General features: G+C 58.9%; 2 protein-coding genes across 5 annotated transcripts; both read left to right on the forward strand.

Annotated features, from left to right (window-relative positions):
* Positions 1-3,886: 3,886 nt before the first annotated feature.
* On the forward strand, positions 3,887-6,186 carry CDK2AP2 (cyclin dependent kinase 2 associated protein 2). Of its 3 annotated transcripts, none has more exons than XM_082342340.1 (4): positions 3,887-4,655; positions 4,819-4,919; positions 5,005-5,137; positions 5,669-6,186. In XM_082342340.1, exons 2-4 carry the CDS (start codon positions 4,905-4,907, stop codon positions 5,734-5,736), a joined length of 216 nt encoding a protein of 71 aa, XP_082198466.1. In that variant the 5' UTR covers positions 3,887-4,655; positions 4,819-4,904; the 3' UTR covers positions 5,737-6,186. The 3 variants fall into 3 exon arrangements, with proteins under 3 accessions (XP_082198466.1, XP_082198465.1, XP_082198464.1); XM_082342339.1 differs by having other exon boundaries at positions 3,896-4,513; XM_082342338.1 differs by lacking the exon at positions 3,887-4,655 and having other exon boundaries at positions 4,662-4,919.
* Positions 6,187-7,353: 1,167 nt separating this feature from the next.
* PITPNM1 (phosphatidylinositol transfer protein membrane associated 1) lies at positions 7,354-20,668 on the forward strand. Of its 2 annotated transcripts, none has more exons than XM_082342777.1 (24): positions 7,354-7,552; positions 8,437-8,612; positions 10,102-10,316; positions 10,402-10,523; positions 10,728-10,952; positions 12,428-12,754; positions 12,832-12,927; positions 13,011-13,118; positions 13,828-13,889; positions 13,985-14,235; positions 14,552-14,741; positions 14,841-14,948; positions 15,185-15,342; positions 15,429-15,634; positions 16,091-16,261; positions 16,929-17,093; positions 17,326-17,474; positions 17,601-17,711; positions 18,136-18,252; positions 18,466-18,614; positions 18,701-18,850; positions 18,930-19,113; positions 19,408-19,536; positions 20,170-20,668. In XM_082342777.1, exons 2-24 carry the CDS (start codon positions 8,535-8,537, stop codon positions 20,431-20,433), a joined length of 3,735 nt encoding a protein of 1,244 aa, XP_082198903.1. In that variant the 5' UTR covers positions 7,354-7,552; positions 8,437-8,534; the 3' UTR covers positions 20,434-20,668. The 2 variants fall into 2 exon arrangements, with proteins under 2 accessions (XP_082198903.1, XP_082198902.1); XM_082342776.1 differs by having other exon boundaries at positions 8,494-8,612.
* Positions 20,669-21,180: the final 512 nt, after the last annotated feature.

Consider the following 21,180-nt stretch of genomic DNA (forward strand, 5'->3'; position numbering starts at 1 on the left):
AAAAAAAAATAGAAAAACTCAGCTCGACGGCCATACAAAAATAGGCCACTGTCTAGATTTGAAAAAAAAAAAAAAAAAGATATTACATCCACTTATTTTATTTTAGAGTAGTTCTAGGTTTACAGAAGTATTTTGAAGATTGGACAGGGAGCTCTAAATACCCCACACCGAGCTTCTCCTATGTGTTAGTCAAGGTTCTCCAGAGAAACAGAACCAATAGGAGGGGTGTGTGTGTGCGTGTGTGTGTGTGTGTGTGTGGGTGTGTGTGTGAAGATATTTATTGTAAGGAATTGGCTTGGGTAATTACGGGCACAGAGCAGTCCCCAGATCTGCGTTCAGCAAGCTGGTGACACAGGAGACCTAGTGATACAGTTCCAGCCCAAGCCCGAAGGCCCAAGAATCAGAAAAGTCAAGGTTGTAAGTTCCAGTCTGAGAGCAGAAGAAGACTGATGACCCCGCTCAAAGGTCAGACAGGAAAAATTCCCTCTCACTCAGCCTTTTTTTTTTCCATTCAGATCTTCAACTCACATTGGGAAGAGCCGTCTGCTTTACTTAGTTCACAGATCCAATGGATGTTACTCTCATCCAGATACACCCTCACAGACACACCCAGAATAATGTCTGACCGAAGGTCTGGGCACCGCATGACTCAGTCAGGTTGACACACAAAATTAACCACGACACTCTATTAACATCTTACGTCAGAATGGTACCTTTGTCACTGCTGATGAACTAATACTGGCACATTAACTGAAGTCCACATTTTATGCAGATTTTGTCACTTTTTCCCTTGTTCTGTTCCAGAGTGCCATCCAGGACACCATGTTACATTAGGCATCACGTCTCCTTAGGCTTCTCTTGGTCATGATGGTTTTACAGAATTTCCTTGTTTTGTAAAATTATCTTCACCGTTTTAAAAAAATTTTTATGTGTTTGTTTATTTGTTTATTTATTTATGGCTGCGTTAGGTCTTCGTTACTGCGCACGGGCTTTTTCTACTTGCGGCGAGTGGGGGCTACTCTTCGATGCGGTGCGCAGGCTTCTAATTGCCGTGGCTTCTCTCGTTGCAGAGCATGGGCTCTAGGTGCGCGGGTTTCAGTAGTTGTGGCACGCGGGCTCGGTAGTTGTGGTTCGCAGGCTCTAGAGAGTAGGCTCAGTAGTTGTGGCACACGGGCTTAGTTGCTCTGCGGCATGTGGGATCTTCCTGGACCAGGGCTCAAACTTGTGTCCCCTACACTGGCAGGCGGATTCTTAACCACTGCGCCACCAGGGATGTCCCTCTTGACAGTTTTGAGGGGGACCAGTCAGGCATTTTATAGAATGTCCCTAAATTGGGATTTTTCTGATGTTTTTCTCACGATTAGAATGGGGTTCTCATCCCAACATATGAAGGGTGCATGCTATCAACATGACATCACTGATGATGTTGACCTTGATCACCTGGCTTAAGGTAGTGTTTGTCAGGTTTCTGTACTGTAAGATGACTATTTTTCTTTCTCCTGTTACATACTATACTCTGGAAGGAAGTCACTATACACAGCCCGCGCTTAAGGGGGGGTGGAGCATTATAATTCACCTCATTAAGGGCTGAGTTTCTACATAAATTACTTGAAATTCTTCTGTCCAGGAAGTTTGTCTCTTCTCCATTTATTTATTTGCACAATCATTTTTACATCAATATGGACTCATAGATATTTATTTTATACAAGTTATAATCCAGTACTATTTTTTTTATTTTCTTGCTCAAATTGCTCTACCTTTGGCCATTGGGAGCTCTTTCAGTTGGCTCCTGTGTCCCTCTGACATACCGTCATTATAGTGGGGGTTTTTGTTTCATTTTAGCATTTTCTTACTTTCTGGCACTACTAGATGCTCCAGAATCATCTTGTATATTTCCTGCCCCAGTCCTAGAATCTGCCATTTCTCCAAGGAACCTGCTTCATTTTATTGGAGAATGGTATTCAAAACCAAGATCTGGGTGCAAGCTTGCTTCTAGACCCTCTCAGCTGATAGAGTGATGAGATATGTATGTACACTAACCTGTGAACATAGAAATTTTAAAATATTTCTGTATGTAAACAACTGTATTTATATCAAGCTAAACATGAGTTCCTATTGATACCTCCAACTCCAATCCATTACCACATGGCTCATTCTAGCCTCCTCCTCCTCCTACTCACTTACCTGTAACTTCTCATTCCAACAGTGAGAAATCACCCATTCTACACTGACATAATTTTTGATTCCAGTGTACATGTGTAGTGGTTTCCGAATTGTTAACCCATACTCCCATGGGAAACCACGTCATCAGCTAGGGTCCAGTGCCTATGTGCAGTGCTTTTTGCCTTTTTCTTACAGACACCACTCATTTTCAGACTAGCACCTTATTCCCCCACTCCCTTCACTGAAGCTGTTTCATACATTTGTGATACAGTTTGATTCTTTTGTCATATTCTGCATCCCATCTTGGGATCCCCTGACCTCCTAAATGATTTTTTAAATCATTAAAAAATGTTCGTGATTGAAGCTCACTCTTTGACAAATGCTTAACGTCTTGTACTTACCATAACAGTATAATACAGAACCGTTTTACTGCCCTAAAAAAATCCCCTATGCTTCACCTATCCAATTTTACCCCTCACCAGCCCCCGGCAACCAGTACTTTGTTTACCTTCTGTATAAGTTTTCCTTTTCCAGGATGTCGTACCATTGGAATCATACAGTATGTGGCTTTTTCAGATTGGCTTCTTTCACTTAGCAATATGCCTGTGTCTTTTCATGGCTAAATATTTCCTTTTATTGCTGAATAATAGTGCATTGTATGGAAACATCACAGTTTATTTGTCCATTCACCTATTGAATGCCACCTCCTCTGGGAAAATTTCTGTGATGTCACAAGGAAGGCCCCTTCCTCTAAATTCCAATGCGCCCTGTCCCAGTCTCCACATTGTCTTACTCTCTTGTGTGGCTTTGCTTCCCTGCCTGCCTCTCCTTGAGACTAGGAGCTCCTTGAGGACAGAAGCCACGGCCAGTTCATTTCCATATCAGTGTCCAGCACAAGGCCTGAGATGGAGGATGGAGTCAGAAAATGTTTGTTGGGTGAATGAATAAATAAATGTCCTGGGGATGAGGAAAATCTACCGACCTGGGGGCATGATAGATACACAAGGCCAGAGAGGTTTTGAGAAGTAGCCTGGGAAAAAGGATTAGTGTTTGGAGGACAGTCTAAGGTCTAGAGTTGTGAGGAATGAGATTTGAGGTGAGGGGTCTGGGTGGAGAAATGGATAGGAAAGAGGAGAATGAAACAGTAAGCATTTTATGAATATTCACTTAATCCACATAACAACCCTAAGAGATAGTTATTATTAGCGTCCCCATTTTACAGACGGGGAAGCTGAGGCCTATTGAGGTAACTTGCCCAAGGGCAAATCGCTAGCTGAGGTGGTGTGACATTCGAACAGTCAGTCTGACTCCAGATGGTGCTGTAGTCCATGAGCCAGGACGGCGCATGGTACAGGGCCCGGCATGCAGTTAAGTATTCAAGGTTAGCTGTTCCTGCTATTGTCATTATGAGGCACCGGCGTGAGGCCTTGGGGGGTGGGGGGTGGGGGGTGGGGTGCAGGTTGAGGAGTCTTTGAGGTCGCCCTTGGACCTCACACCAGCCTAGACCCGAGGTCCAGGCAATTGGGAGGAAAAGGCGCATCAACGGCGTTGGTGACGGACCCGTTGCCATGGGAACAAACGGAGGCCTCATGAGGGCGCATGCGCCGATCGAGGACAGGTTGCTGAACCGGTGAAAGGTGACGTAAAAGCGCACGGGGTGGGGCGCAGGGTTGGGAACGTCAAAGCCCTGCGTCCTCCGGCACCCAGAGCTGAGGGAAGGCGCGCGCGCGCGGCGGCGACGGCGGCGGCGCCGGCGACAGCAGCCCAGCTGGACCGGGACCGGGCAGCGGGAAGCTGACGTACGAAGCAACGTGAGTGAGGCGCGAGGGCGGCACCCGAGCCCGGGAAGCCCGGCTCGGCGCAAACCGCGGCGTACCAGACCCAGGTCCAGGCTTCCGAGGCCCCGCCTCTCGGGCTTTGGGACTAATCGGATTGAGAGCGCGCCGGCCCGGGCCGCGAACTCGCCAATTGCGGAGGGCGTCGGCCACCGCCCAATCCGAAGCAGACAGGTGCGAGGTCCGGAAGGCGGACACCAATCAGCAGCGGTTGCGGCCTGTTGGGGCCGGTCTCGGCCAATGAGAAGGCCCGAGTGACATCTCCGCACGCCAATCGGGAGTGAAGGAGCGTTCGTGCCCGCCCGCCCTTCCGGCCTGAGCTCTATTTACCAGGGGCGTGCTGCCGGCTTGCCAATCAGAGGGCGGCTGAGCGGCCAGGCAGCCAACCGGGGAGGAGCGGCCGGCCGGCGTCTGCCGCACCCAGGAGTTGGGGATGTCCTACAAACCCATCGCCCCCGCCCCCAGCAGCACCCCCGGCTCCAGCACCCCTGGGCCCGGCACCCCGGTCCCTACAGGTGAGGATCCAGCTCCACCCCTGCTTGCCTGCCCGGGCGGTCGAGGTCTCGAAGAGAAGACGGCCTGAGTTCTGCAATACTGGGCCTGCCGCCTACCCTCGCTGAGCCTCAGTTCGCTGGCCTGTGAAGTGGGCGTGGTCACGTAAGGGCTTGTTGGTGAAGCGCAGGGGGAGGGGTTTGTCCTGAAGTTTAGCAGCCTGGAATGAAGCCCTTTGGAGGGAATCGGGCGAATCTGGTCCAGGGCTTGGAACGTCGGGGCGAGGCGTCCCTGCCCCGCGCTGACCTCTTACTGGCGCATGTTGCAGCCGGAAGTGTCCCATCGCCGTCGGGCTCGGTGCCAGGAGCCGCTGCCCCTTTCAGACCACTGTTTAACGACTTTGGACCGCCCTCCATGGGCTATGTGCAGGTGAGTGGAGCCGAGGGATTGCCTATGGATGGGGACTGGGAGCCCCTTCTTGGCCTGAGCTCACTGCCCTGTTCTCTTGACATAGGCAATGAAACCACCTGGCGCCCAGGGCTCCCAGAGCACTTACACCGACCTGCTGTCGGTCATAGAGGAGATGGGCAAAGAGATCCGGCCCACCTATGCTGGTAGCAAGAGCGCCATGGAGCGCCTGAAGAGAGGTAAGTGAGGCCAGGCCCACCACCCCTGCCCGGAGACAAACACTGGACAATCCTTCTCTAGGTAGGGAAGGAAAGACATCTGGAGGCCACCTGAGCCAAGCCTAGACTAGGGCCAGGATCACTATCCAGAGAGGCGGGGTTTTTTGGTTTGTTTTTTGTGTTTTCTTGGCCACACCATGCAGCATGCGGGATCTCTTAGTTCCCCGACCAGAGATCGAACCCATGCCCCCTGCATTCGGAGCGTGGAGTCTTAACCACTGGACCACCAGGGAAGTCCCCCAGAGAGGCGTTTTAAATTGAATTGACATTGAGTTAATTTCCAGGGAAGGACCAGGGAGTTTGTATTTCAACAGGGCAAATTTGAGGATTAACCTCTAAACCTCTAATCTCATCCAGCCCCTCATTAGATTGTAGTTCCTTTTACTGAAAGGAAAGGGGGTGGAGAGGGAGGGTGTTTTCCACTGGCGGGGGAGCTTGGGACTGTGGAGGGTCGCTGAGATCCTGTATGTTCCTTCCGCATCCACACCCCAGGCATCATCCACGCCCGGGCGCTAGTCAGAGAGTGCCTGGCAGAGACAGAGCGGAGCGCCCGCACGTGACAGGACTCGGCTCCGCCTCAGCACCTGGACCTTTCCTGGCCACTGCAGAGCACCTGCTTCTCCCTGGCCTTCACCCCGAGTTGCACTTCCCATCCTGGGCTTCCTGTCCTGTGTCCTTTGGTGGCTGCCCTCCAGGAACCAGTGGGCGGCTCTCACTCCAGTCGGCAGCACTAACTGGAAACCCCCTAAAGAGTTAGCAGCGAGGTCACTGTGAATCCCATCCATGACCTGCCAACAGTGTTGATCCGACTGGAACTTTCTCCTTTCTGTGGCCCCCACCACTCAGCACTTACCCAGGACTTCTCACCACTTTTCCCAGACCCCTTCTCCCCAGCAGGGCCTCAGAAGGCCTGTCGCCTCCCTGCCCTGTCTCCTGGGCCATGGCGACTCTTTTCTCAGTGTGTCTTTTGCTAAATATGCCCTTTTTGTATAAATAAAAGATAATTTGGAGTTGTTCTCTCAGCTCGTAGTTTTTCTGAGTCTGGTGCTTTTGCTAAGCCTGGATGGGCAGAAGGTGGGGTGCAGTGGGTGGGAGAGAGGCCCACGGAGCCTGGCTTTGCCTTGCCTCCACTGTCCATTGACCTTGGGTGGAACCCTGCCTTTCTCTGGCCCTCAGCCTTCCAGCTGTAAGTAGTGGAAAGGGTTGAGCTCCAGTAGCTGAGCACCCTGCCCTCCTTCACGTGATGCCACCAGGGGGCAGCGCAGGGCCTTGGCTGCCTCCACAGCTGGAGGGCACTGTCTCCAGCCTGAGCCTAGAGGGTTCTTTCTCTGGACTAGCAGTGCCTCGCTGGTGGAAATGCCAGTTCACTTAAGCCACACCCTCACATGCCTTAATGCCCTAACGTCCTAAGCTCGGAATCAGCCCTGGAGGCTCTGAATACACCCCATCTCTGAGTCCTCAGAGAGGAAAGAAAGGGAGCATTGCTGCTTCCCTCCCCACGGGACCTGAAAAACAGTCAAGGAGAGAGAACTGGTTTCCAACATGGGTGAGACCCAGCTCGGTGCTGCCATACGCTGTCCCAGTGCCTTGTAGCTGACGGGGTGCGGTCCCACGAGCCCAGCCCTAGGCTGTCTCAGCCTTCGCGCAGGATCTGGTGGCCATTGACCAGACTTGTGGACCCAGAAGATATAGGTGGGAAAAGCCATGGGGCCCCATTCAGGGACTAGCGCAAAGATTTGGAGTGACTGCAGGCCTCTGCCTGTGTGTGTGGCTGAGTGACCCTAGAGGTCTGGGGCACTGGAACCCCACCAGCTAGGTAGAGGCAAGTCAGAGACCAGCTTCTGGCTGCACTTTGGACGGCTAGGCATTTACCCCACCCTGGGCCCCAGGATCCAAGGGCCTGGAAAGTTGGGGATGGGACTCTGTCATATTTCCATAGCACACAGGAGGGCTGGGCCAGGGTGGAGGTGGGAACCCAGAGTGCTTTGGGGATCCCAAAGAATACAGCGGGACTAAGAAGCGCCAGCCTTTGGAGAAGGGATTCTTCTTCCCCCGCCGCCTAGGGGAAGGAAGAATGGGGCCGCCCTCCTCCGCCGCGGGCGGGGCTGCCCGGACCCGGCCCGGGTGGGGGGAGGGCCGCCGGGCCCAGGAAGGGGGCGGGGCGGCCGCAGTGACGCGGCGGGCGACGGAGAGGGACAGCAGGGGCACCGGCGGGCAGACCTGGAGGAAGGTCGGGGCCATGGGCCCGCGCTTCGCCTCCAGAGGGTCCGGCCACCGCTGGAATCCGAGGCCGCGGCTCGGGGCGCTGGGGGCTCTGACCCGCCGCCCGTCCGCCCCCGCCCGTACCGGGGGAGGGGCGCCCGCCCTAAACTAGAGGTGAGCCGGGACGTTGGCGGGCGGGCCAAGAGCACGGCGGGGGACGGGGACGCCGGGGAGCAGAGGGAAGTGGAGACAACGGGGGCCTCTCGCCTGCTCAGTGGGTGCGAGGTGTGGGTAGGGGCTGCAGCGAAACCGGGGCGCAGGTGGACGGAGGGGGGGTCTCTCAGCGCGGCGGCCCGTGGGATACTTCTGCCTCAGCCCGAAGAGGGGTCAACCCTCGGGAAGGATGATGGGGCGGCTGCGTAGACAAGTGCCGGGGGTCCAGAAGGGATGCTGGGAAGGCGAGAGTTGGGGACTGGGCTGCCGGCCAGGGTGGGGAAGGCAGGTCTAGGGGGCGGAGGTGTTAGTTATCTGGTCTTTGAAGGTAGGTTCGGGGTGGGGGGGAACACTGACAGAGATGCTGAGAGGAGGGGTGCACGGGGCTGCTCCGCGTAGAGACACCCCGAGGGACAAGGTTCTAAGTGGACGTCCAAGAGTGGGGGACACGGGACCGACTCGGGGAAAGGGATGCAGGGGGCGGGCCCCGAGGGGCCGGTTGTGGAAGGCGGGCCCGGAAGGAGGGGCCCGGGGGTTCCTGGGGGCGGGTCCCCGAGGGATGCCGTTCCGAGGGGCTTGGACGCGGACGCGGCCGAAGAGGCAAGGCTAGCCCGCCAGCCCGCCGGCCTGAGCCCGCGGCTCCGGGGGGCCAGCGTCAGCGCGCGGTTGCCGTGGCGATGGGCGGGAGGGGGGCGGGGGCTGCGCGGAAAAGAGGTCAGCGCTCAGCCTCGCCGAGGCTCCCGGCCCCCCGCGGCGCTGGCTGCAGAGCTGGGCTCGCCTCTGCCTCCCCTGCGGCGAGCCCGGGCATGGGGTCGCCGGGTCCGAGCCCCTCGGCCCTCGCGCAGGGCTCGGGGCCGCGCGCCGCCGCCCCGCACTGACGGCCGCGCGGTGTCCTGCGCCAGCGGGAGCGGAGGCCGCGCACCGCCGGCCGAGCGCCTTCAGGATGCTCATCAAGGAGTACCACATTGTGCTGCCCATGAGCCTGGACGAGTACCAGGTGGCCCAGCTCTACATGATCCAGGTGAGGGCGGTGGGAAGTAGGCGACCAGGGCGCGGGGTGGGGGGAGGTATTCTTCATGTTGGGTATCCGGAGGAGCGCGCAGGCCGCACCTGGGACCAGGGGCCGGGCCCAGCTCAATCCCCCTCCAGTCCCGCTCTGGGGCTTGGAAGGGCTCAGGCCAGAGGAGGAGAGAGAGCTTCCCCGGTCGGATGTGGGGGAGGGGTGATGGTGGTTAAAGTCTGCGGGAAGAGTGGTAGAAGGGCCTAGCGGTGCCTCCCCACCCCAAGTGCCCAGCCCCTCCTATGCGCTCAGCCCCCATCTGACCTCCTTTAATCCTACTTAGAATGTGTAATCCTTTGCGGGTAAGCAAAGGAGCGCATGAGGATGCAAAAGAGCGGGAGGCAGAAAGCGAGGAGCGGTCCCAGGGGGTAGGGAAAGACTGGGAGGGGTTCCCGGAGGGTGAAGGACCTTGGCAGCCCCAGGCGGTCAGGGAGATGGGCTGAGGACCAGGCCCCAAACCTGTCATAGAGAGGAGCAGGCAGGGACCCCAGATGCTGAGGTCTGGGCTAAGAGGAAGGGGGTAGAGGTCTGGTCCTGGATGTCGGGAAGAATGAGCCAGAGCAGGCTCTCAGGGAGGGGAGAGGGTTGGTGCCCGTTCCAGATGTGCTCCCCAGAAATGTGGGACCGGAGTCTGAGCAGGCAAGGGGGCTGGGATCTGGCCTCAGAGGGTTAAGTGGGCCAAGTTCAAACTCCAGAGCTATGTAAGGACGGGATCTGAGTGCTCTCCAACTATGAGGGGTGTGGCAGGAGCTGGTGTTGGGGTCCTAGAAAGGTGGGGGCGCCTTTTACTCCCCTTGATTCTTCCAGCCCACCCACCCTGGCCCCTTGCCGGCAGCACAAGCAGCATGCGCCCACCTCAGGAGCTTACACTGGCTTTCCCTCTGCCTCGAATAGTGCCCCCACCTCACACCCGCTCAGCACCCTCCCTTCCCCCAGGTCATCTTCAGATCAAGGTCATGTTATCTTCTCAATGAGGCCTTCCCTGACCATCCTATCAAAATTGCAACCCCCAGCCCTATCCCCCTTACCCTATTCTGTGCTTTCTTTTTACCACAGCACTTAGCACCTTCTAATTTGCTTTTTTCTGTTTTCTGTCTGTTATCTGTCTCCCTCCACTGGAACGTAAGTTGCACAGGGGCAGGCAGGGGTCTTTGTTCTGTACGTCAGCAGATCCCAATTAATATAAGCCCAAACAATGCCTGGAATAGAGCAGACGACAAATACTTGAATGACTGGATGAGTCCTGGCTTGCAGAACCCCACAGGGGACTGGACAGCGGCTGTAATCCTGACCCCAGGAGCTACAGGGGACCAGGGTCGGGTTTCAGAGAGTTAGAACGGCTGGGACGAGGGCCTCAGAGCTGCGCAGGGGACCAGGCCTAGCTGGGGATCCCATCCCAGGAGCTGATCCGGGGCTGAGCTGCCCGTTCTACTCTTGCCCTGGGCTGCAGAAAAAGAGCCGAGAAGAGTCAAGTGGTGAGGGCAGTGGCGTGGAGATCCTGGCCAACCGGCCCTACACGGATGGGCCCGGTGGCAGTGGGCAGTACACACACAAGGTGTACCACGTGGGCTCCCACATCCCAGGCTGGTTCCGGGCACTGCTGCCCAAGGCCGCCCTGCAGGTGGAGGAGGAGTCTTGGAATGCCTATCCCTACACCCGCACCCGGTGAGTGGGTGGGGCAGGTCTGGGGCCAGGAGGGGAAAAGCCCTGGTGGGCACAGCCGTGACCCTCACCCCCACCCTCTGCCCAGGTACACCTGCCCCTTTGTGGAGAAATTCTCCATTGAAATAGAGACCTATTACCTGCCTGATGGGGGGCAGCAGCCGAATGTCTTCAACCTGAGTGGGGCTGAGCGGAGACAGCGCATCCTGGGTGAGGCCTGGAGCCAGCGGGGGGACCGTGGAGCCCCTCTCAGGACACCTGCCACCTCCACAGGCGGCCTCTGACAAGTCCCAGGCTCTCTCCCGGTCTAGGCTTCCTGTGCATGGAAAGCTGCCCTCCCAGGCCCGAGGTGGGGGAGGAGTGGCCGGGGCCGGAGGGGGCTGGTGTTGCTCAGTGCTGCCGGAACCCCCCCAGATACCATCGACATCGTGCGGGACGCAGTGGCCCCAGGCGAGTACAAAGCGGAAGAGGACCCCCGGCTGTACCGCTCGGCCAAGACAGGCCGAGGACCGCTGGCTGACGACTGGGCACGCACAGCAGCCCAGACGGGGCCCCTCATGTGCGCCTATAAGCTGTGCAAGGTTGAGTTCCGCTACTGGGGCATGCAGGCCAAGATTGAGCAGTTCATCCACGATGTCGGTGAGCGCCCAGCCTCGGGAGGTTCTATTTACTCAGCGTGCACCAGGCCGCGCGTTTGAGCCAGGGATGCTCCCAGTCTGCTGGGGACACAGAAACATAAAGCCGTCATTTCCATTTGATGTGGTGGGCACTGAGGCAGAGGGGAGCAGCACAGCCTAGCTGGGGGTTGGGGGAGCCTAGCCTTGAGGTCCGGGTGAGAGTCAGGAGGGCAAGAAGCTGACAATGTGATCTCTGAGGTCCGTGCCGGTTCTGACATTCAGAGATGCTGCTTCTCATCCATTAAAATTCTAAGACTCTCCAGTGTTCTGTGGGTCAAGCGAGACTTAGAGACTCTCAGGAGGGTCACCAGCTCTAACCTGCAACACGCTAAGGAGTGCAGGCCAAAGCTGCGACTCTGTCGTCCTCTCCGAGTCCCATCCTTTGGCCCTGGTATCCAGGAAGCCCTGTTTCATGCCCCCCCTAAAACTAACCCCACAGTTCCTGTGGCTCAGCCCTGCCCCACCTCCCAGGTCTGAGGGTCGACTACCTGCAGGTAGAAGGATGGGGGTGTCCAGGGACCTGGGTTCCATTCCACCACAGACCCTCATGGAACCTCTCCTCCAGGGAGCTACTTCCCATCTTTGCGCCTTAATTTTCCCTTCTGTAAATGAGGAAGAGGTTGGGCCAGATAGTAAAAAGCTAATATTGATCACCACATGCCCAATTCTCTGCTAATCACTTCCCATGCAAGATCTCCTTTAACACCCCCAACACCCCTCAAGGTAAGGACAATTATTATTCCCATTTTACAGATGAGGAAATTTAGCTCAGAGAGTAATACAGGCACCTTATCTTAAATTTGGAAAAATGCCAAAAAGCACAAATTAAAAAAATGAAACTCACCCACATATAACCACTATTAAGATTCTGATGTATTTCCTTCCAGAAGTTTATAACAATAATTCAATCATTATGACTTTATTTCCTAGATATTGAAGTCTCTAACTTTATTCCTCTGCTTAGGATGAGACTATCCCAGAATGGGTATCATGTTTTGCTTCATTAAGTGCCAACACTTCCATTAACTCTTAACACCTTCATTAACCATCAACAATTTCATTAACTATCAACGCCTTAATTGTTAACTCCTCTGAAGGAGTCAGCAGGAAGCCAGCTGAAAGAAGCAAAAACAAACATTGCTCCCAGCTTCCCAGGGTGTCGGGGTGGGCTCAGCGCTCAGAGTTGGGGTGTCCAGAGGGACAAAAGAGGCAGTGGGCAGGGAGGGAGGTGGGGCAGGAAGACAAATGCACCAGTTTCCACTCCCATCTCCCGGACCGTGCCCACCGTGCCCTACTTTGTGGCCCTGAGTGGGTGGTGTGCCCAGGGGAGCCATTACCTGAACTCATGGGCTGGGCATGTGGCTGCAGTGGCAGGGGAACTCGGGGCTGGGGCGTGTGGGTGGGGAGGGCATGGCTTTGATGCCTGGGCGCCTACAGGTCTGCGTCGGGTGATGCTGCGGGCCCACCGCCAGGCCTGGTGCTGGCAGGACGAGTGGACAGAGCTGAGCATGGCTGACATCCGGGCACTGGAGGAAGAGACCGCCCGCATGCTGGCACAGCGCATGGCCAAGTGCAACTCAGGCAGTGAGGGGCCCGAGGCCCAGCCCCCCGGGAAGCCTAGCACTGAGGCCCGGGCTGGGGCCAGCCGTGCTGGCACCCCCGACGGGCCCGAGAACCCCCCAGTCCCCGATGCCTCGCCCGATGCCAGCTTCGGCAAGCAGTGGTCCTCGTCCTCCCGTTCCTCCTACTCGTCGCAGCACGGAGGTGAGGCTGAGGTGCGGGGACAGGAGGGGGCGGCCCTCAGGCTGGACTCCCAGGCTGAGGCCGATGTGGCCCTGCAGGGGGCGTGTCTCCCCAGACTTTGTCCGAGTGGCGCATGCAGAACATCGCCCGAGACTCTGAGAACAGCTCTGAGGAGGAGTTCTTTGATGCCCACGGTCAGCACCCCAGACCTGTTGGGGGAGGGGGGGGTCCCTGAGCAGCGCCCGCCAGCCCATGACGCAGCCCCTGGTCCCTTCAGAAGGTTTCTCGGACAGTGACGAGGTTTTCCCCAAGGAAATGACCAAGTGGAACTCCAATGACTTCATCGACGCCTTTGCCTGCCCCATGGAGGCAGAAGGGGCGCCAGGTAAAGATCCCGCACCCAGCTGCCAGCCAGCAGCACTCCGTTTGCGGTGGGGACTTGGAGAACAACTCGTTCCTAAGTTTAATGGGGTCCTAAGAGGAATGTCAGTCCAGAAAGGGTGCTCATTACATACACAGATGAATAACGAGCAGATAATGGGTGGATGGATGGATGTGTGGCGTGTATTCAGGGTTTAGACACAGCACAAAGAATGGAGGAATTCATTTGGAGTCCAGGAAGGCTTCATGTGGGAGGTGCTGTCTAAGCTGGATTTTGAAGGATTGGACGAGCTCTGTCCAAAAGAACTTTCCGAGATGATGGAAATGTTCTAGCCAGTAGCCACATGTGGCTAGCAAGTACGTGAAATGTGGCGAGTGGGACTGAGGAACTGAATTTTGTATTTTAATTCATTTCAGTTTAAATAGGCACATGTGACTAGTGGCTACCATATTGGACAGGGCAGGATTAGAAGGAATTTTCCAGGCAAACAGGCCTTGTGCGGAGAAGCATGCCTGTCAGCAGCAGGGCTGGCCACGTGCAAAGACCAGAAACGTGAAATGACCTGGGAGAGTCGGGTGAGAGGAGAAAGTCAAAGATGGGGGGGGCGGGGCGGGTGCTCAGGCAGACAGCAGAGCAGGGGTACCAGAAGTACCAGATGGGGGGATCCCCACAGACCCCTCAGTCTCCTTCACTGGCTTTCCCCATCCTGCAGACCCTGGAACCGAGTCCACCAAAGATATCGGGGACGGGGCCCGAGCACCCAGGGACCCAGAAGTGAGTATGGTCGGCCACCCCGCGTCTCAGTTCTGCCCACCCACCGGCCAGGCCACTGCTCTGACATCCCTGGCACCCCCCCCTGTGCCCCGCAGGGCCTGGATGGAGCAGGGGAACTGGGGGCGGAGACATGCGCAGTCCACGCCCTCTTCCTCATCCTGCACAGCGGCAACATCCTAGACTCAGGCCCTGGAGACACCAACTCCAAGCAGGCGGATGTGCAGACGCTGAGCCTGGCCTTCGAGGCCATCACCCGCGTCCACTTCCCCGAGGCCCTGGGCCACGTGGCGCTGCGCCTGGTGCCCTGCCCACCCATCTGCGCCGCTGCCTATGCCCTTGTTTCCAAGTACTGGTCAGGGGTGGGAGGGTGGGGGACACACAGGGTCCCCAAGGTGTGGACAGCCACTTGGGGGCTCCTGGGACCAGAGAGGCCCCATGGGGGGAGGGGGAGGAGGCCAGGAAGCCAAACACCTGGGCTAGTCACCTACCCAGCTGGACTTCAGTTTCTAGTCAATGGCTCCATCACAAGGCCTCTGGGATACTGATGGTCCCCACAAAGGCCCTCCAGTGCTAGGACTTGCCAACAGGTCAAGGGGACTTAGAGGGGGCAGTGGAGGGCCTGGAGGCCCCCCACCCATCCATTACACCCCCTCCTCCTACAGCCTGAGCCCCTACAGCCATGACGGTGACAGCCTGTCCCGCTCCCAGGACCACATCCCACTGGCTGCCCTGCCGCTGCTGGCCACCTCATCCTCCCGATACCAGGGCGCTGTGGCCACGGTCATTGCCCGCACTAACCAGGCCTACGCCGCCTTCCTGCGCTCGTCTGAGGGTGTCGGCTTCTGCGGGCAGGTCAGGAGTTAGGGATGTCCCCGGGGAACTTGCCGCCGGAGCCCCCCATCCTCCTGCCTCTGCTGCAGCCCCTCCTGATGGCGCTGCCCTCCCACCCAGGTGGTGCTCATTGGGGACGGCGTCGGTGGAATCCTGGGCTTCGACGCCCTCTGCCACAGTGCCAGCGCGGGCTCTGGGAGCCGAAGCAGCAGCCGCCGAGGAAGCGTGGTCAGTGTGGCTGGACCCGCCTCCCCAGGAGGCACGTGTCTCCCCGGCTCTCGTTCTCTGCCCCTGGAATATGCCCTCTCTCCGGCCTGCCCCCTGCTGCCTCATTCCACCTCCTCTGGGGCTCTACTCTTTGTTTAAGTCCCTGCCCAACCCCCAAGCCTCTTTCCTCACTTCCAAATAAGTAGAAATCGACTGTCTCCAATCCTAAGGCTGTTTCTGTCCCCTATTCCGTCTAGAACAATGAGCTGCTCTCCCCGGAGGTTGGCCCAGTGCGGGATCCCCTGGCAGATGGGGTGGAGGGACTGGGCCGGGCCAGCCCAGAGCCCTCAGTGCTGCCTGCCCAGCACACCTACAGCGACATGGCCAGTCCTGAGCACGAGGGCTCTCAAAACAGGTGACGTTCCTGCCCCATCAACCCCAAACTGGGCTTGTGCTGGGCTGCGGAAGCAGCAGCACTGAGCACCCCTCCCCCTCCCCCAGCCTGCAGACGGCGCCCCCAGCCACCTCCTCTGGGGAGCCCAGGCGGGCAAGCACAGCCTGCTGCCCACCCGCTGCCGCCTCTGAGGCTCCTGATGGTCTCACCACTGCCACCCACCTTGACTTCAAGGTCTCCGGCTTCTTCCTCTTTGGCTCCCCTCTGGGCCTGGTGCTGGCTCTGCGGAAAACCGTGATGCCCGCGTTGGAGGGTGAGCCCTCAGGTTGGGGGTGGGCTTCACCTGCCCCTCCCCCATCTCCTCTTTGTTTCACCTGAAACGGGGGTGTTTATACCATTCCCCACTGTACAAACAAATGGCTTGGCTAGAGAGGGGAAACCTGAGGCCCAGAAAGACGGGACTTGCCAAGGCCAAGTGTCCCAAAGTGCACCAGGAGGAACTCATACCCACAGGTGCTCTTCATGAGAAGGGGTCCAACAGGCGTGGGGAACACTTCATCTTGAACATCAGCAAATCGAAGGCTCTGATCTCTTTTTAGCCGAGAGACCTGTCTCACTTTTAAGCAGGACCCTGGTGACCTCCCAGGGAGTAGAGTCTGGGAAGTGCTGGTTCAGGGTCACACAGCATGTCAGGGTGCTGCTTCCCACAACCCCTACCTCCCAGTATGCCCAGCTGAATCCCCTCCCCCGTTTGTCTTCTGGGTACCAGTGGCCCAGATGCGGCCAGCCTGTGAGCAGATCTACAACCTCTTCCACGCGGCCGACCCCTGCGCCTCCCGCCTTGAGCCCCTGCTGGCCCCCAAGTTCCAGGCCATCGCCCCACTGGCTGTGCCGCGCTACCAGAAGTTCCCCCTGGGAGACGGCTCATCCCTGCTGCTGGGTATGCCGCCAACCAAAATAAAGGGGAGAAAGAGGAGGGCACCAACAGTGAGGGATGGGTGTGGGCCCCCCTCACCCAAGAAGACATGAGGTAGTTCCCACATCATTGGTACTCTCTCATGTCACCACTCGCAAGACCAGGGAGCCCTCCCCTGGCCCCTTGGGCAGTCTGGATCCCCAAGACCCTCTAACATTCTCTGCCCAGAAGTCGGGGGCAGTGGTGACAACTGGGCTGAAGGGAGGTGGTGGTGACACTGAGAGCAGCCGCCCACCACCGGGGGGGAGAGGGGCTGCTGTGTCTGTGTGTAGGGATGCATTGTGTCTCTTCATGCACTTGTGTTCGTGTATTGGTTTGGGGTGTGTACTCATATGCATGCAAGTGAGTAGCTATTTGGCCCCATGAGACAAGTGGGCCTGGGTCCAGGTGGTGACAGCAGTCATGCTGGCAGGAATGCAGCTGGCTGTTGGGGTGAGCTAACAGGAGAGGATGCCCCCACCCTTCACCTCCACCCAGACGTGGGGCAGTTCAGCCTCAGCCAAGACCCGACCAGGGAGGGCTGGCAGGGGAGATGGTGGAGGGATGGGGGCCGGGCTGTCCTGGAAATGGGTGGGAAGACAGGAGGGCGGCCTGGCCCAGCCCGCCACTGAGGTTGCCCCTCCACCCACAGCTGACACTCTGCAGACCCACTCAGGCCTCTTTCTGGAGGAGCTGGAGATGTTGGTGCCCTCAACACCCACCTCTGCCAGCGGTGCCTTCTGGAAGGGCAGTGAGCTAAGCAATGATCTGCCAGCCCAGCCAGCTGCCCCCAGCACCACCAGTGAGGTGGTTAAGAGTAAGTCAGCCAGCCAGCTACCCAGCCTGGGGAGGGAATACTTATTCCACCTTCAAAGCCCAGCTGAAACATCCTTGCCCCCAGCATTTGCTCTGGAATGAGGGTGCCCTAGCACCCAACTCCAGACTCAGCAGGGTTGGCAGAAAAGAGGGAGGAAAGAGCATTAGGGGCCAGACGGGTGGGCATGGGGTGGGAGGCCACCCCTGACTCACTGCCCACCGTGGCCGTACAGTCCTGGAGCGCTGGTGGGGGACCAAGCGGATTGACTACTCGCTGTACTGCCCTGAGGCGCTCACCGCCTTCCCCACCGTCTCGCTGCCCCACCTCTTCCACGCCAGCTACTGGGAGTCGGCGGATGTGGTGGCCTTCATCCTGCGCCAGGTGGGCCCAGGGACGCGGGGTGGGAGAGGGAACCGGACAATGATGGGGAGCCTTGGGCTGGGGGAGGGGCAGCCTCAGGCACCCTTCCCCCCTTCACGTGGCCTTGCTGGGTCCGATTCTTCGCAGGTGATCGAGAAGGAGCGGCCACAGCTGACCGAGTGCGAGGAGCCGTCCATCTACAGCCCGGCCTTCCCCAGGGAGAAGTGGCAGCGCAAACGCACCCAAGTCAAGATCCGGGTACGTGCCCTGCCCCTCGAGCCCTCAAGAGCGAGGCCCTGCCTACTCTCCCCAGGATCCCCGCCCCTCAAGACCTTCCGGGGTCCAATCCCGCCCGCTGTGGTCCTGGCCCCACCTCCTCATGCCTCGGCCCCGCCCCTGGGTACCACTGGTCTCCTCCCCTAACCATCCCCCCACCTCCTCATCCTCTGCACCCCATCCTGTCATGCCTCCGCCCCCTCGGAACCGCCCTCCACACAGAGGCCCTCATGACCTCAGATCGGGGTCAGCAAAAGCGCCCACCCCTCGGGCCTCGCCCCTCTCTCGCAGCGGCCCCGCTTCCTCCAGGCCGAGCACCCCAGTCTGGGCGCGGGTCCCCCTCACCAGCACCTCCCGCATCCCTGTCACGTCTTTGCTGTGGGCTCATGCCGTCTCCTCCCGCCAGAACGTCACTTCCAACCACCGGGCGAGCGACACGGTGGTGTGCGAGGGCCGCCCCCAGGTGCTGAACGGGCGCTTCATGTACGGGCCCTTGGACGTGGTCACGCTCACCGGAGAGAAGGTCAGGACACAGAGGCCTCAGTCCCGGGTAGACCGGCCGCCCTCGGGCCGACCTCGCCCCAAGCGGGAGGTCCGGGTGCTGCCTCCTGTCCCACGGATAGCTCCCAGTCCCACCAGGTTGAGCCCCCAACCCCGTCCACCCCCGACGACAGGCCCGCCTCGGCCCTCCTCCGCTCAGCGTCAGGGGGACCCTCTCGCCCCCTCTCCCTGCTAGGTGGACATCTACATCATGACGCAGCCGCTGTCAGGCAAGTGGATTCACTTTGGCACCGAGGTCACCAACAGCTCGGGCCGCCTCACCTTCCCGGTGCCTGTGGAGCGTGCGCTGGGCATCGGCGTTTACCCGGTGCGCATGGTGGTCAGGTGAGCGCGGGGCGGGCCGGGCCTCTGCGGGGCGGGGCTCCTCTGGGCCCCGCCCCTATGTCGCTCAAGCAGCCCTTGGGCCGTAGGGGCGACCACACATACGCTGAGTGCTGCCTGACGGTCGTGGCCCGCAACACCGAGGCCGTGGTGTTCAGCATCGACGGCTCCTTCACCGCCAGCGTCTCCATCATGGGCAGCGACCCCAAGGTGCGCGCCGGCGCCGTGGACGTGGTCAGGTAGGAGCGGCCGCCCCGATCGCCGTGGTGACTCATCTCCACCCCGGCGCGTGGAGCTGACCGCCGCCACCCCCTGCAGGCACTGGCAGGACGCGGGCTACCTGATCGTGTATGTAACGGGCCGGCCCGACATGCAGAAGCACCGCGTGGTGGCCTGGCTGTCACAGCACAACTTCCCCCACGGAGTAGTCTCCTTCTGCGATGGCCTCACCCACGACCCGCTGCGCCAGAAGGCGGTGTTTCTGCAGAGCCTAGTGCAGGAGGTGCGGCGACTGGGGAGGGTCCCTTCCCCGCCGTCGCCCCGGGAGGAGGCCCATCTGGTCTCACCCCCATCGGCCCCCGAAACCTAACAGACCGCCAAGGCCCTCGTGGTCCCAGGGGCCCCTTGTCCTTGGGGCTAACTAGAGAGATACGGCCGGTCCCGACCCCAGCCGGACCTGGTGAGGTAGACCATATGGCCTCGACCTGAAACATTCTGAACTGGATGCCCACCAGACCCCACCCCCTGCCTCATGACTCCGCCCCCCGGGGCTGCTGATTGGCCTCTCTGGCCACAGGTGGAATTGAACATCGTGGCCGGCTACGGGTCCCCCAAAGACGTGGCCGTATATGCGGCGCTGGGCCTACCCCCGGGCCAGACCTACATCGTGGGCCGCGCCGTGCGGAAGCTCCAGGCGCAGTGCCAGGTGAGGACCGATGAAGGTGGGGACTGCGAGCCAGCTGGGGAGTGGGAGCCTGGGTCTGGGCCGGAAGGACCAGCCGTGTGTTAGGAAGCACCTAGGGCGGGCGGCTGTGAGAGGGATGGCTGGCATCAGGGAACCTGGGCTCCTCCGAGGACGGGGGTCACAAGCAGCTTGGAGGTGCCGGGCAGGCCAGGATTGATAATACGCTCAAGACCTTGAGTACTGGTTCCACTTTGGCACGGTTCTGGGCATAGGCCTTGACCTTTCTGAGCCTCAGTTTCTCGTCTGCAAAATGGAAATGATAAGATGGACCAGACCTCAACAGCTCTCATGAAGAGCACGTGATTTACTGCCTATCAGCATGCACGCGGCTGGGCACAAAGCAAGTGCTGGCTAAACGTTAGCTGCTGTTATTTCCTTCCAAAATCCCATTCTACAGATGAGGAAACTAAAAGATGAGGTCCAGAGAGGGGCAGAGCCAGGAGTAAAGGTGCCCTGGCTCAGCCTGGGGTTGGTCAGGCTGTGCCAGGCCTATAATGCAGCCAGCACTGCCCAGGACCCTGGGGAGGACAGGTGAGGGCAGCGTGTGGGCCTGAGACCAGCCATCCCCTCATCCCTGCCCACCTCTGCCCGCAGTTCCTGTCAGATGGGTATGTGGCCCACTTGGGCCAACTGGAGGCCAGCTCCCACCCTCATGCCCCCGTGGGACCCTCGAGGGCCGCCCTGGCCAAGAGCAGCTATGGCGGGGCTGCCCCTGTGGACTTCCTCCGAAAACAGAGCCAGCTGCTTCGCTCGAGGGGCCCCAGCCAGGCAGAGCGGGAGGGCCCAGGGACGCCGCCCACCACCCTGGCGCGAGGCAAGGCCCGAAGCATCAGCCTCAAGCTAGACAGCGAAGAGTGAGGCCCAAACTGTGGCTGGACTTGGGTTATTTACTCACACACTTGAGAGGCCCAAGTGGCCACATGTGGAAGGCTGGGCCCCCAGCCCCACATCCTGCACCTCTGTTTGCCCCTCGGTGTTAGTTCCCTTTCACGTTGGGAGACCCAGCCCTGGGGGTGGGAGGAGGGAGCAGCAAGGGCCCAGAGGCTTTTCCAGTGTGTGTAAATCCATGAAAATAAACACCACCTGCATCCCACCTGATTGCCCACCTGCTTGGCATCACAGGGCAGCCCAGCCCACAGTTGCCGGTTCAAGAGAGATGCTGAAGGGCAAAGAGGAGCCAGGATGTGCCCAGGGTCACGCAACGGGTCAGAGGCCAGGGCCAGGATTGGGGCCTGGAGAGTCAGCCCACCCCCGCCCTCCCCTCACCACCTGGGCTGGCCTTTCAGTTCCCAGGGGCCCACACTCGGCTTCTCACTGGAACCTCTGCCTGCATTAGCTGAGGCCATGGGATCGGAGGGGAGAGGGCTGCACTGGGAGCCCACCTCACCCGGACACTAGGCCTCCTGGCTTGCACTTGCTTCGTCTCCCCCTTAAGACTGAAAGCTCCCAGGCACCTTAGCCCTAGCCAGCAAGAAACACTTCCTTTGTGACAGAGACCACCCTGACTTCTCTGTCAGGGACACTGAGGCCCAAAGAGATCTCAGAGTTGGTGAATGGGGAGCTGGGATTAGAACCCCAATTCTTTGCCTCCCCAAACCACCCAAG

This window comes from Balaenoptera borealis (genome assembly GCF_965194805.1).
Source record: "Balaenoptera borealis genome assembly, chromosome: 11".
Classification (NCBI taxonomy): Eukaryota; Metazoa; Chordata; class Mammalia; order Artiodactyla; family Balaenopteridae; genus Balaenoptera; species Balaenoptera borealis.